This window comes from Lissotriton vulgaris, chromosome 5, assembly GCF_964263255.1.
Source record: "Lissotriton vulgaris chromosome 5, aLisVul1.2, whole genome shotgun sequence".
In the NCBI taxonomy this organism is placed as follows: Eukaryota; Metazoa; Chordata; class Amphibia; order Caudata; family Salamandridae; genus Lissotriton; species Lissotriton vulgaris.
Genome location: NC_141693.1, coordinates 1636105132 through 1636120077, shown reverse-complemented (window position 1 = coordinate 1636120077; position 14946 = coordinate 1636105132). Strand labels below are relative to the sequence as shown.

Genomic DNA, 14946 nt, shown 5'->3' with positions numbered 1-14946 from the left:
TGGGGCGGGCAGGCACAGGGGGCAGAGAGACAGCACAGGCAATAAAGAAACAAATATTCACTAACAGCAAATGGGAACAAATAAATTGATTACCAGGATGCAGGGAAAACAACAAGGATACAGAATTTAAACAACAGAACACGCAAATACGGCGGGGGGCGAGGCAGGCTCAGCGAGGCTGCGGCAGCAGCGGGGCGAGTTGCAACACGCAACAGCTGGTGGCCGTGCGGCGCGGGGGTGTCCTGTCCTAAGTTACTATTGCCTGGTTGGATTCCCTCGAGGTTCGCTCCTGTGTGGTAGACCGTAAGGTGGTGACCGTGAGGCTTGCCGCGCTTGCTATCCAATAATATACGGGTGAATATTTGTGCCGAGTGAGAGCGGAATGCAGTGTGAAGACAAAGTATTTGGAGCCTGGATTATAAGTGCCAAAGCGGAAAGTTGTAGTTACCTTGAACTACGCTTTACCGTGTTTGGAGTCTGGAGAATGTGACTTGTGGATAATTGGCCAAAGCGGAAGACAGAGGTATAGTGCACTACGTCTTTCCGTTTTTAGTCCAAGCATCTAGGGATATCTGATTGAACTCATTTGATGAAGGAATCCATTTGCAACAGATGACTTTGTAATATTATTGGGAAGGATAAAGGAGAATTGTTTGCAAGGTGCTTACTTTATGTTTGGAGGAAACTATGTCAAGACTTGATTGACACAGTGGCTAAAGAGAGATCCCTTATTTATGTTTGGATATAACAACAACAGAGGGTGCGTTATAGGATACATACACACAACATATACCCTAGAATACTCATACAAGAGAAAGTAATCATTGTGTTTTCTTGTGTTGTATAGGGAAGGAGGAGTCTATGAGTTCTGGTGCAATTCTTTGCAGAAGCAGGAAACATTAAGAGCCTGATTCAGGTGAATGATAAGGCAATAGCGAGAATGCAATGAGAGTAGCATATATCTGTGTATGTTATAACCTGGTGTGTTCCTCTTTTACAGCCTCCCTTTCCCCACTGTTTCCTTCCTTTCCTTCCCTCGCCCGATCACTCGAACACCCTGTGTATTTATATATGTCAGTGTGTTGGTGAGGTCTGGAGGTGGAACATACATGCTACAACTGGATCCTGTGGAGTGCGCCCAGACACTTATCCTAGTTTACTTGAATGTCAGGTAAACCCCCGAAGCGCACCACCTCTCGGACCATGGGGTCGAGATTTTTTTGTGGATTGTGGACATAGAGTGTGATGTCATCCACGTACATGGAGACGACAAAGGCTCAAGACGCTAAGCCGAGACCCCTATGGGTGTGGTGCTGCCCGAAGCCTGGCAGCGACGGGCTCCATAGCTGCAGCGAAGATGCTCTTCGGGTGGGAGTGGGCAACTCTGACACGTGCCCATAGCTATGGGGATGGGCTCCGTGTTCTGACCGTTGACCCGAAGGCGGGCTATGGGAAGAGTGTAAAGAAGTTGGACTTTGTGCAGAAAGATTGTACTAAAGCCAGAGCGGGAGGAGGTAGAAGAGGAGGGGCCACTCAAGAGTATCAAAAGCTTTGGTGGCGTCCAAGATGACCGCCACTGCCGGGAGTGCAGGGTTGATTTTATGGAGGACGGCAAAAATAGTTCTAAGATTATGCGAAGTGGTACGGCCAGGGATGAAGCCAGACTGGTCTGGGCGAGCTATCAGAGGCATGAGCGGGAGAAGGCGTGAGGCTAACAACTTGGCGAAGATCTTATTATCGGACTTCTCCGGCTTCAAGAGGAGCATCAGCAAGGACTCACGGAGCGAAGGAGGGAAATGACTGCATTCAAAGGAGTCATTATACATTGCAGCGAGATGCGGGACTAGTACGGGCACAAAGGCTTTATAAAAGGATGCAGGTAAGCCGTCAGAGCCCGGAGCCTTGTCGCCAGGCAGACTATTGATAGCCACCAGGGGTTCATCAAGGTACTCACGGTCGCTGTTGCCCAGCCAGTGGAGCTCAGGAGTATCGAAGTATTGGTCAATAATGTTGCACGAGGGAGCAATTCCAGCGGTGTAGAATTAAGAGTAGAAGGCAGTGAATCCGGCCACCACCTCCTCAGGAGAGGTTGTTCTGTCCGGACCGCCGTCCTGGAGCACTGTAACGTAAGAGGTAGCATGAGGCTGTCTAAGGAGATTGGCTAGAGTCTTGCCTGGGTGATCTCACTCGCCAAAGCGACGTGCCCTGGCCTCCCTGCCCAGAAAAGAGAGATCCCTGGTGGCCTCATCAATAAATTCATAGAGTTTTCCCCTGAGTCGCACAAGGAGGTCGGGGCTGGGGCCAAGAGAGTACAAAGAGTCAAGAGTCTTGATTTCCCCCTCCAACAGTTCAAGAGCACCGTGGATAGAGCCCAGTACTACAGCCTGCTTAGAGATACATTCGCTCCTTATCACCACCTTAAAACTTTCCCAAAGTATGGATAGTGAATCAACGGAACTGGCATTAAGGTCAAAATAGTTTGCAATAGCGGTTTGGATCTCGTCGCAGAACACCGAATCCCGAAGCGCATTGGGGGCAGCCGCCAGGCAAAAATGCGCAGCGGGGAGAGCGGAGGGAGCAGACTGAGGTGAACTAGAGCGTGGTCAGAAAGGGTACGTGCCATGTGCTCTACGGAAGTGACCTACGTAAAGCCGTCCTGGGTGGTGATCCAGAGGTCCAGGCGGGACCTGCAGCCCTGTGAGCCCGTCACGCACGTACCTCCTCGCACTTCGGGGTGAGTGTGTCACCATGCATCAAGCAGTGAATTGTCGGTTATTATGGAGTGCATAAGGGATGTTGCGCGTGGGTGTAGAGAGTGGGGCCCAGAGCGATCTAAGGTGGCTGAAGGCGTAATGTTAAAATTGCCCCCCCCAAAGCAGCGCGGGAGAAGATGTGTTGCCACACTTGTGCAAAGAAATCAGCGTCATTAGAATTGGGACCGTATATCACTGCAAGAATAAGGGGTCGGGCCTGGAGAGGGCCAAGCAAAATTACAAAGCGCCCGCCAGGATCAGTAATGACCTGAGATGTGTCCCAGGGAATCCCTCTGCGCATCAGGATGGAGACCCTGCGGGAGTAGCAGGAGTAGAAGGGGAGTGAATTTCACCCCAGTGCCTAGAGAGAAGCCTGGAAGGAGGACGAGGTGGGTACCCGGTGGGTCTCCTGAAGGAAACAGATGTCAACTTTGTGGTGGATGAGGTGGGCATGTACTAGGCGGGCCTTTCGATGGTGGTTAAGACCATGGACAGTACTGGTCCAGAGTGTTGTATCCGTCATATCGCTGCGCCATGAAAGTGAGTGACGGATGAGGACAGATGCGAAGTGGAAGCCAGATGAGATTGGGAAGGGATGTGCAGTGCAGAAGTTGATGTGGCAAATGACATGTCATACAATATGTCAAGAAACAAAACAATCAACAGGCCTGGGAAGGGAGGCAACATGCCCATAGACCCCCCACCACCCACACCAACCCCCCAATCAGGTTGAGAACCCATCCCCACCCACCCAAGGAAAACCCAACTGGGAAGGGGAAGATCAGAACCAAGGAAGGGAATTATCCCGGGGAGGCATGTTTCCGCCCAGCGTACACCCCTGCTGCATGGACAGGGTGGCCACGCCATGAGTCTTAGCGGACATCGAAAGCAAAACTTAGAAGAGCAGCTGGGTGCCTGCAAAGCAGGAGCGCCTGACAGGGAGGCTAGTGAAGTGTCAGGTAGCCCAAGGAGAGAGCCTGCAGAGAGAGCGTGAGGGAAGAGGCAAGGAGAGAGGCCACCACTGCAGAAGTGATGAGTGATCCACCAAACCAACCCAAAGGGGCCCCAGGGAGCAAAGGCCAGTGAGTGAAGGAGCCGCATTGGAGAGAAGGAGCAAGGGTGGCTGCATTAAGCAGGACATGAATTAACCAAGGCAGGTAGCACCACGCCAGACAGCACCCCTATCCCAGAAAAAAACCCAGAGCCCAATGATAAGCAAAGGTGAGATCAACAGATGGAGATAAGGATCAAGTGCGGCTGCAGGAGCAGGTGAGAAACTATGGGGGCAAATAACATCAAGTCAAAGAATACAAAAAACAAAAGTCCAGTAGTGGAGGCAATAGTCAATCATTGTCGCTCAGATTGCCATCGACGGGCGCCTGGGAATTGGATGGACTAGATCGCTGCGACTTATCGAGTTTTTTCGCAAAGGCCAGTGCCGCCTTGGGCTCTGTGAAGACATGAACTTGGGTATCTTGTTGGCAGCTTAGTCGTGTAGGCCAGGGAGTAGGAGACGTCATGTTGCTGGAGCAGACTCTTTGCCGGGAGGAACTTTTGGCGGGCGGCCTGCACCGCCATTGTGTAGTCAGGGTAAAAGGCGAGAGAGTCTCCCTGGTGACGAATTCCACCCTTTTCCCTGGCCGCACGCAGAACTGCATCGTGGTCCCTGAAATTTAGCAATTTGGCGATTATTGGACGAGCAGGAAGGCTGGAGCGGGCCGAGGACCCAGAGAGCGATGGGCACGCTCAACGATGAAAACAGGGGAAATTACATCACTAAGGAGATCCCGGAGAAGTTGCCCAACAAAGTCTTCCATTTTGGAGATGTTGAATGATTCGGGCACAACAGTGATACAGAGGTTCTCCTACGGGAGCGCGCCTCCAAATCCTCGTTTTTGTTTTATATCAACTCTAGGACTTTGTCCATTTGGAGTAGTTTATGATGATCACGGCTGTGGCGTCTTCAACATCGGAAACTCTTGCTTGCTTCCACATGGGTCAGCTGTGCTTCATGCGAGTCAACCCGGGCATTGACTGCATCCAGGCAGGCAGACAGGTGGTCAAGCTGTGTGGCAATGCCTGTTACAGTGGCTTTCACGTCCAACATAATGGCTTTGAGGTCGTCCTTGCAAGTTGGGTCAACCTCAGTCTGAATGGCGTTCTCACCCGTGTCCATGGTTGCCCCATCCTGGAGCGTGTGCCTGCTTTGATCAAAGCCCAATTTGGGTTACTTGGGATCTGCCTTTCTCATGGCCGCATGGCAGCCCCCACACAATGCGCCACCGGGACTTCTGAGGAACTGAAGGTGGAGAGGCAGCGTAAAGAGGGGCAGGCGCCAGCGTAAGGGAGCAGGACCGCAGGCACACACCCTGTAAAGGAGGCAGGTACAGGAGGACACAAGTCAGGAGACACAGGCCAGCAAGGCAGGATCAGCACAGAAAGACAGTGTCAGACCAGAACTCTGTGCAGCCGTGCAGAGCAGTGCAGGAGGTAATGAGGAGCCGGGCCCCCATGGGCCGCAGGAAGCAGAGATGTAGTGGCAGTCGCAAGCAGGGTGCCGGATAGGATAACCAGGTGGGGATGGAGGCTGAGAGATGAGGCGAAAAAGAGAAAGTGTTGCCTCACAGGCTAGCTGAGATAGGGTCCACCTAAAGGCTCCCATCGCTCCAGGATTTAGCAAACAGATGCGTCCTCCAGTGGTGAGGAAAGGCTGGAGGGCACTGCCTCATAAGGTGGAAGGTGCAACAGTCTCCGGCGCTAGGAGCAAGGGATTAAGAAAGGCCCAGGCCTGCAAGGCTGCCACACAGTTTGCAGAGCGGGCTCAACAGGGGGTGCAATGCAGAAGGACCGGCACTGTAGGCATCAGAACAGTCCCCAGGGCCCACAAACCATGTAGAGGGGATTGCGACAGTATACAGCGTAATGATAACAGCCCAGGCTGCAGCAATGTCCCTTTGCAAGCCCAGGGGGCCGGGGGAGAGCAGAGATGTAAGTTAGGCCCCAGACGTGTGCCGCACTTCACAGGGGGGGGGGGGGGCCGTGAGCAGGGAACCCAGGGAGGTGCAGCACCCCCGTCGCAGGGTCCGCAGATACGCAAACACTCAGAGGGAGAGCTCCCTCCACACATCTGAGTCGTGCCTGACAAGCACCCACAGCACGGCGCCTCCACCTCCAACCCGCCCGAAGCTTCCCCCACTGAGCAAGATCGCTCCACTCGTTATGGCCCGCAGTCCCCTGGGGACCCCGCACCGATGCACCGCAGCCGCTGTATCTGCAAATGTCCTGCACCAGTGTACACGCGGCAGGGCCAGTTGATCACAGGCTTGCCTATAATACAGAGACCGCCATATTTAAGCTTCATCCTCACGACCGCCGGCATTGGTCACTCCGCCACTGTGCGTCGTCCGGTCACACGGACGCCACTGTTGAGCTCTCTAAGGTGCAGGCAAACCTGCACTGTAATGAAGAGGGGTGAAAGCGCCCCTCGTCCGCCAGATTGTAACAGATTTTCGGCTTGGCTGGCAGAGCACACTCAGAGTGCGGCCATCTTGCAGCCGGCTTAGCCACGCCCCCACCTATGATATTTTTAAATGAAAATAGCTTTCTGATCTGTTTTATGGCCTATCATTACCACTTTGTTAATTTTATACTTAATTTCTTAAGTTCATGGCTGATGTTTTGCGAACGTTATTAATTCAAAAAAGCTTATTAAACTAAAAAAAAATGATAAAGTGTTATATGGAACTATAGAAGACCGCAGCGGCATCGCTACGAGTCTTATGATTGTGTCAAACGCAGCAGTTGTTACGTTGCAGTATGATGTCGTAAAATAATATATGTAACTCCCATTGCCTTTGGTGCTGTGTAAGCTAAATTGAAAATCAATAAACACTATTAAAAAAATGAAAGACTGTGGCAGCATTAAAAAGCATTTACATGACTAAATCTACCCCAAGATGCTGAGATCACAAACTTTTTAAGCTTCACTGATACCTTGGATGGACTTTCTGTTCTCAGATATACTAAAGTACCTGTGGATCACTCATATAGGCAAATGCCTAAATAACAATGTTTGCCAACAAGTTAAAAATAACAAGCAACGAATATTGCAGCACAAGCAACACTTTTTTGCTAGTTGCAATACTCAAAATAGTTGCTCCTCAGGGAAAGTTAGCGTTTCCACCATATATGTATTACAGGAGTCTCCAACCAGTTGATCACGAGAAATCTGTAGTTTGCAGGAACCTTCAGAGTAGCTCCCAGCCTTCATTTTTAACTAAGAACTGAAATAAATAGGTGTTGCATTTTCCTGTTAAAGTTAAGAAAAGGCTATATTTATTTTAAATGATCAGGCTGCAGAAAGCCTGATAAGAAGCAGTGCTCTACTCAGATTTATGACCCAGGTCAGTCACAGAGATTCAGAACTGAAGTACTGATGTATTTAACTCAAAAATTGCTCTCAACTCAATATTGAAGCATGAGAACAAAATGATATCTCTGAATGCTTTTAAATGAGAGAAAATTAAAATGAAGAGGTAACTTAATGATTAAGTTAACTCTTCATTTTGATTTTCTCCCTTTTCAAAGTGTGGTATTTACAGACACCAGGCATCTTGCTCCCAGTGGCTGTAACACAGTGCCATATGTATTACCGAAAATACAGTCATTTTCTTTGAAATGGGAGAAATGTAGAGTGAAGAAAAGTGCTTCTGCGAAACATTGTCTCAATGTTTTATCTACTTTAAATTAAGCCAACTACGTTTTAATGTTTTATGAAGCATGTTTCTTCACTTTAAATTTCTTACACTTAAACAAAAGGTTGTACTATCTTGTTATAAATATGGATCCTTGTCTATAGGCCACTGGAAGAAAAATATGTGCTGTTTGTAAAGTCACTTTGACAAATGAGTAAATTAAAATGAATTTTATGTAATGCATATAAACATAAAGTTGACTCTTCAGACGAATTATCTCACATTTCAAAGTGTTGCATTTAGACAAAGCAGGCCTCTTGCCCCAAGTGACTCATAGGCATGCTGCCAAATATATAACTGAAAAATACAGTAATTTATTTTAAATGGGAGAATTTCTTCTATTTAGAATAAAAATGGTTGCATGTGTTTGTGTTGCACAGGTCACGGTGCCACAGATGATGAAAGGTATGTCATGTGCCACAAGTACATACAAAACAGGCTCCCAGTCACACATACACATATATCCCATTCATTCATACACACACGTTCATACATCACCACACACCGTGCACTCACTGATGCACGAGGCAGCCACATCATAGTAGCCCTAGTCACACTATTTTGTTCAAACCATAGTATCGGGCTCCATGGACATTAGGTTTAAAGTCAAGGAAGCTGGGCAAGGTGGTGCCTGATAACAATGTGCAAGTTACTTGGCCTTTAGTAGCTCACAACAATTTTCACTGATCAGAATAAGCACTCATTACAGAAAAGGTTGGAAACCCCTGATCTAATACCTATGTTCAAATCCAACCACTCACAGCCAGAATCTGACTTATAACCATCATGGCAACCATACACTCAATCCAATATCAAACCCCCTCTGTCTATCATTTGTCTATGAATAAAGCTGATGATGCAAAGTTGTTAGCATGCCATATGAAAGACAAATACCTACATATGAAATGCAAAGTACTAATGTAACATGCAGTAGTTATACAGTGACAATGAAAGGGCCACACTTGTTTTTTTATAAATCAAGTTGATTATACTACCCCAAGTAGGAATAAAAAAAGGCTAATGTTTAAGTACCAATGCTCCACTGCTGAGTAGAATCATAAAGATGATAAAGGACTCAAACCAATTGTGCTCTACAATCGTGAAGCATGTTTTCCGGAGATTCCACCACATCTTTCCTTTCTCTTGTGTGATGTCAACATAAAGAATTGGGCATCTGCGAACACAGTCTGAAGAAAGAAAACAAAATAGTCATCCTATAGTAATAAATAGGAGCATTCAAACATTTTATATGTGTGTCTAAGTAACAGTAAGACAACCATGCTAACAAACTACACAGAGCGCGACTACTGCCCTTGCTTTAGCTTGAGATGTCTATCCAGCTTAGTTCCAGGTGTGGTAGAAGTGACATCACATACCTGTTCACATGTGATGGCATCACTGTGTTCATTAAGTTTTTCATTTAATTTAAGTTTATTTTAGTTAAAATATACCCATAAATACACTATGTAGCAAAATCCAGAATAACAGGTAAGACCTATACCACACAAAAAAAAAAAATTACAGTAAGTTATAGTGAACACTATTGGGGAATTTAAAGTTTGGTACAGGGGGAGCCCCACTCAAAACGGTTCTCCTCCTGCAATCTTAGTAGTCTTTCCTACTGCGGCACCATTGGTATTACAATGGTGGAGCCTTTGCTAATTCTGCTGATAAGAAACCATGACCAGCACATTAGAGCTGCTGGTTTCAAACCGTCAGAAGACCTTTTTTTTTATGAAGGATCTTCTGACTTTATTTTTCCTGCCATTGTGGATTCAAACAGGTTATGACAGAATTGTCCCAAAGAGCAGAGAGAATACTTCATGGGCTGTATTACATAAAGTGCCCAGGGAGCGCAATAGGCATTTGCGCCCGCTTTGCTTGCCTCTGGGGAACTTTGGTAATACAAAAAGGGCTGCAGACGATTGTTCTGCCACTTCTGTAATACCGATAGAACTGGCGGACATAAAACACCAGCGATATCTGCAGGGGCGTTCCTTCATTTGCATGGGGGTGTGCCCCATGCAAATGAGGGAAATTGCTTTGCCTCTGTGCCCGTGCTGTATTACAGACGTAGCGATAGCAAAGGGGATGATGGACGGAGCGTTTGAGCAAATTAAACACTTACCCCCTGTCAACTGATCTGGGTTTAATCCATCACCATTCTTTAGCTCACTCCACCAACCCAGTTCAGACAAGGCCATATGCAAATCAGTCTGACCCTGTGCCTCATGGGAACAGTCCAGCCCGAAATGCTAAGCCATGTCTTCCCTAGACCGGAAACAAGCATCCTGGGACCGGTTTCGGATTCATAATCCTCATCAGCCAGGCTATCTTGAATCTTAATGCACTTCTCCCAGGGCAGCATGGGTTCGCATTCATGGTACTAGAGCGTATTTTCACTGTTTGCGCCCAGCGCACCTTTTTAAAGGTGCTCCTGGCACAAACAATGAAAATGCGCTATTACCATAATACGGCCCCGTGTGTACCCGGATCCTTTGTTTTTTTTTCACAGAAGCAGTTCCCCACTTTAGGGTTTTCTTTCTTTAATGTATGACGAATGCACTTGCAGCTGGTGGAGGCCTATAAATAAGTGTGGTCCTGCGTTAGACAGTAGCGGGCCTCTGTTTTACTGTGAGCTGCCAGGTCACCTGATATTTTGCCTCTATTTAAACTAAAATTAAACTGGACAGCGGCTCAAAGTTTGTAAATCAGGCAGAGGTGACTACCTCCTTAGAGGTACAACTGTTCGCAAAACTAGAACACAATTGCACAAAAAGGTATGGATTAAGCCAGACATTAAAAGCATGAAAAACAAAAGAGGTGTTTAAGTAGTATTTGCTGCTAGAAATAGGACATTAACATCAATACAGTAAAGAAAATGTATTCATATTTACAGATTGCCAGCCGTCAATCACTTTCAAAATGGTTTCATCTGCCTTATACTGCTTCCATCAACAAGCAATCGCGACAACCTACACGAGCTGTGTGACAATTTAAACAACTTCATAATTGAAGAAATCATAAAGATTCTACTGCTAAACTATTAGTGACAGCTCCTGTGCCTGCTGTTTGGAGTGTTATCCCTGCCCCTTCATTTGTTCAGGCGAAATATATCTCTCATGAGCAGGTGGCGCCTTTTCTCCTTATTTTAAAACCCACATTTTTCTGAGTTACTCTGGAACAGCTTGGGTACTGAGACAACACCCCGTCTAATTGCCTCAATCATCTGCCACTTTATTAATATCTCACTTTCAGCAGTACATGTTCCATATTCCTTTAGAATAGATCTTGTTACATCATTAGCAAGAAAACAATCTCACACTTTGAAGTTGTTTCTGATGGAGCGCTTTGATTCGTGCAAATTCTACTGCAAAACCAAGTTCATGAAGCACTCTCTAGTGACTATTTAGCTCCGACTGAGGCTAAACATCAAATTTCAATACCTTTCACAAATGTGAAGCACTGTAGGCTCCACAGGAAGGCATAGAGTGGTTAAGTTACAAAGCATAACGATTTGTTAAAGGATTAGCAAAGTTACAAATTCAAATCATCAAATTAGTTATTGATCAATAATCAATCCATAAATGCAAGAGTTGATATAGTTCAATGCAATTCAAAGTCATAAAAGCAAAGACAAGCTCTTATAAAGTTAACTTTGAAAGGTAAGTTAAACAAAATCAGTTTGCCTATAAAGAAGGCACCTAACCCTGCTAAGACAGAGAAAGAGTCTGACAGCACATCTGGAAAAGTGGATCCTGCTAAGAGACAGGGCAGAAAGTTGAGAGAGAATCCTATGAGTTGTCATCTACATTAAATTAGCTCAAATCACACAATTTTAAAATTTGATACACCTACACGTGGTTTTCATACAATGGATGAATTAGGTTAAGGCACAATTAAATAATGAAACTCATTATTTTCTCAAGCTACTTCACAATGAGGCTACTCTAAATGTCATTCAAATTCACAGTTATCTGCAACATATTGAGATACATTGGACCTAGAGGTACTCTGCAGGTCCATCACAACAGCTCATTAACACATTTGACAAGGATTGCGTACGCTAAGACATTTCACATGAGAACAGAAAACCAAGGGCACAATGAAATAGTACATGTTGTGTCAGCTTCTCCTAGAATAAAAATACATGTTATAAAAACTATTTTGTTTAAATGCTGGCCTACATTAACTATGGTCAATCCAAACATGAAAAGTACACACGTTTGCGTGTTACGATGTAATGTTAAGTACAAAACAGTTAATTATGAAAAATCATCTTCAAATCACAGTTAATAATAACCTGACAGTGCATGCCAAGCTAATAAAGAAGCATGAGAAATTTTTGGGAGATTAATATCATATTATTGTCTCTTTAAACTGGTTTTAGACCATGCCTTGCCATGTTACTAAAACCTCTTTAGTAGGCTTTCCATTTCCATTGATTAAGGTACCACCTACTTATCTATGCTTCCAAATAATGTATATCATCAGCCCATTGTGTTAGGACACTTGCGCCACGCAATTGGATGATTTCAGTTTAGGCATGTTTCATCTAAAAGATTAAGATGGACCTTTCACTTCCGATGCTGATCACCCTAAGATATAGATTACATTTTCATATGATCGTGCCTCTACTAGTGAGTTTGACTAGGTGCTGGTTGGCATGCTGTTAAGAAAAAGTCCACCACACAGAAGATGGACTCATGTCAGGTCTTTATTTAGCATAAAGGTAAAGGACCAGCAGTCCACAAGTAGTTCAATCTCCAACTGGCTCCAAACACTCCACATTCCAAACAGAATGCCAGGGTTGCCCAGCAAAACAGTCAAGACACAGAATGAAAGAGAAGAATATAACGTCAACACATCTTCCCCCATGAAATGAAAGAACAATATGAAAAGAAGAAATAAAAAAAACGCAACATAAGAAAATAGTAACATAAGATAATATCAACAAGATGGGAAAAACATTAACGATGTATATATAAACATAACACATATCTAACCTTGAAATTGCAATACACAAATCCAAAATATTATTATTCCACAAGGACTAATCATCATGTCATGGCATAATCACCATGCCAGATGGGAGGAAATCTCAATCTTTTAGTAGACTGTTCCCCAACAGAGTTCCAGTCATTCGTACCACCTGGTTGAACCAGAGGACATCTCCTAGTGAACATTCCACCATTAGAGTTTTGAACCTGGTCACTCAAACCACCAAGTAGAGTAGGATGACTCAAACTATAGTGAGTTTTGGTAGCTCTTGGACTGCAACCATTCCACATTACCAACCTGGACATGCTCCACACACATCCAGAATCCAGACGCACCACATTCTTTCTTACCTCAACAATCACAAATGGCATCTCTAGAGTGTCCTCGTCAATTACTCCATCTTCAATCAATCAATCAATCAATCAATCAGTCATTTGTAGAGCGCACTACATACCTGCGAGGGTCTCAAGGTGCTGGGAGGGGGCGCTACTGTTCAAACAGCCAGGTCTTGAGTAGCCTCCTGAAGGTCAACAGGTCTTGGGTCTGTCGTAGGCTCAGTGGGAGGGTGTTCCAGGTATTGGCGGTGAGGTGGGAGAAGGATCTCCTGCTGGTGGTTGTTCTTCAGATGCGAGGGACGGTGGCAAGTGCGATGTCGGTGGAGCGGAGCTGGCGGTTGGGGATGTAGAAGAAGAGTCGTCTGATGAGGTAGGCTGGGTAGGGCTTGTGGAGTGCCTTGTGCGCGTGGATGAGGAGCTTGAAGGATATCCTCTTGTTGATGGGGAGCCAGTGCAGGTTTCTAAAGTGGGGGGTGATGTGGCGGTGGCATGGTATGTCGAGGATCAGTCGTGCAGAGGCGTTTTGGATGCATTGCAGTCGTTTGATGAGCAAGGTCGGGACTCCCGCATAGAGGGCCTTTTCGTAGTCGAGTCTGCTGCTGACGGGGATCTGGGTGACTGTTTTTTTTTGTATCTGTCGGGATCCACCTGTAGATCTTGCGGATCATACACGCAACATAAATTTCCCTTCCTCTTCCACACAATGCACCACTTGGTTCTTGCACCGTGACACATACGGGCATAGTGTCCTTTTTTACCACAATTCTCACACACCGCAAATCTGGCAAAACAACTCTGACTGTTGGACAAATGTCCATCACTACCACATCTGACACACTTTAAACCACTAGGGAAATGCCCAACACTCTGGTGTTCACCTCCATTGGTTTTCTTGTGCACATCAGAATTGCTCTGTCTTTTTTACATCACCACCCTTGTCACAGGTATTATTGTCACCATCCTTCTTTACCTCATGAACAACAACTTCTTCAATAGATACAACATCTTTCTTATCGTCTCTCATCTCTTGTATCCACATATTGGTATTTTCCAAGCCTTCAACAATAGCTATCGCTTCTTTGAGGTCAGGATATTTTGCCAAGAGTTTTTGTTGAACCCTCACATCATTGGTGCATCTTACAATTTGATCTCTTACTAAAGAATCAGTGAGTTGTTCAAAGTCACGAGTGCGAGCTAAAGTCTTCAAAGTCGCTACATAGCTTCCAATGTTTTCCTGCTTACCTTGGACCCTTGCAAAAAAGTTATCATTCTAATACAACATTTATTCTAGCCCTAAAATGCCTCTCTAACATCATAACTGAAATATCATATACATTGTCTGGTTCACCTTCACCACGTCCAAAAATAATTTCATCCAGGCTCTCATACACATGTCTGCCTTCAATTCCTAAGTTATGTAGCCGAACTGCCTGCTTTCTAAGAGCAGAGAACTTTACACCACCAATAGCCACTAGATATGAATCAAATAAAAGTTTCCACCTGTTCCAGGGAAAGGCAGAGTCACCTTCATCAGAAAAAAACTGTGGTGGCTGGGACATGCTAGATGATGCCATGGTGAGTATATTAAGCAGCAAGGATTATTTATGAATTTTACAAAAGATAGAATTGAAAAATGTTAGTATTTCTCTAAGCTAATATAAAATAAACTATCCATAAACAAGTTTACGTTTACCATAACAGCATCAATCGAAAAAATAAATAAATAATGTGTATATTGCATAAATGCCCATAAATTCCATAAGGTGTGTACATCACAGTACTACTCACGCTGTATGTCTCAGTTAAATTCCACCAAAGATTAGTGTGCACATCACTGTAAAACTTTGTAAACTCAACAATTACTGTATGCAAATAGTGTGCGCATCACCGCGCACGTTCAAGAGAGAGTGTGCACTAGAAGAACTTGTTAGAATTGGTGTGCGCATCACTGCCCACGTCTAGAGGATTCGAGAATTCTTAGAAATGTTGTGTGCATCACCGTGCATGTCGAACAGCAAACAGAAGGCTTCCAAACTGCCCCGGAAGTGTTGCGAAGGGAGAGCGTTGAATGCCAGTGAACGCGGCTGGTAAAGAAATGCCGCT

The 14946-nt window shown here is 45.3% G+C and overlaps 1 protein-coding gene across 1 annotated transcript in view; it reads right to left on the bottom strand.

The window, feature by feature from the left end:
* The window catches only part of SCN4A (sodium voltage-gated channel alpha subunit 4), a 1232571-nt gene that overhangs the window by 248819 nt on the left and 968806 nt on the right, over positions 1-14946 (bottom strand). The window contains exon 19 of the mRNA XM_086923780.1: positions 8540-8694. Coding sequence (XP_086779906.1) covers positions 8540-8694 — 155 coding nt within the window. The remainder of the gene's footprint in view (positions 1-8539; positions 8695-14946) is intronic.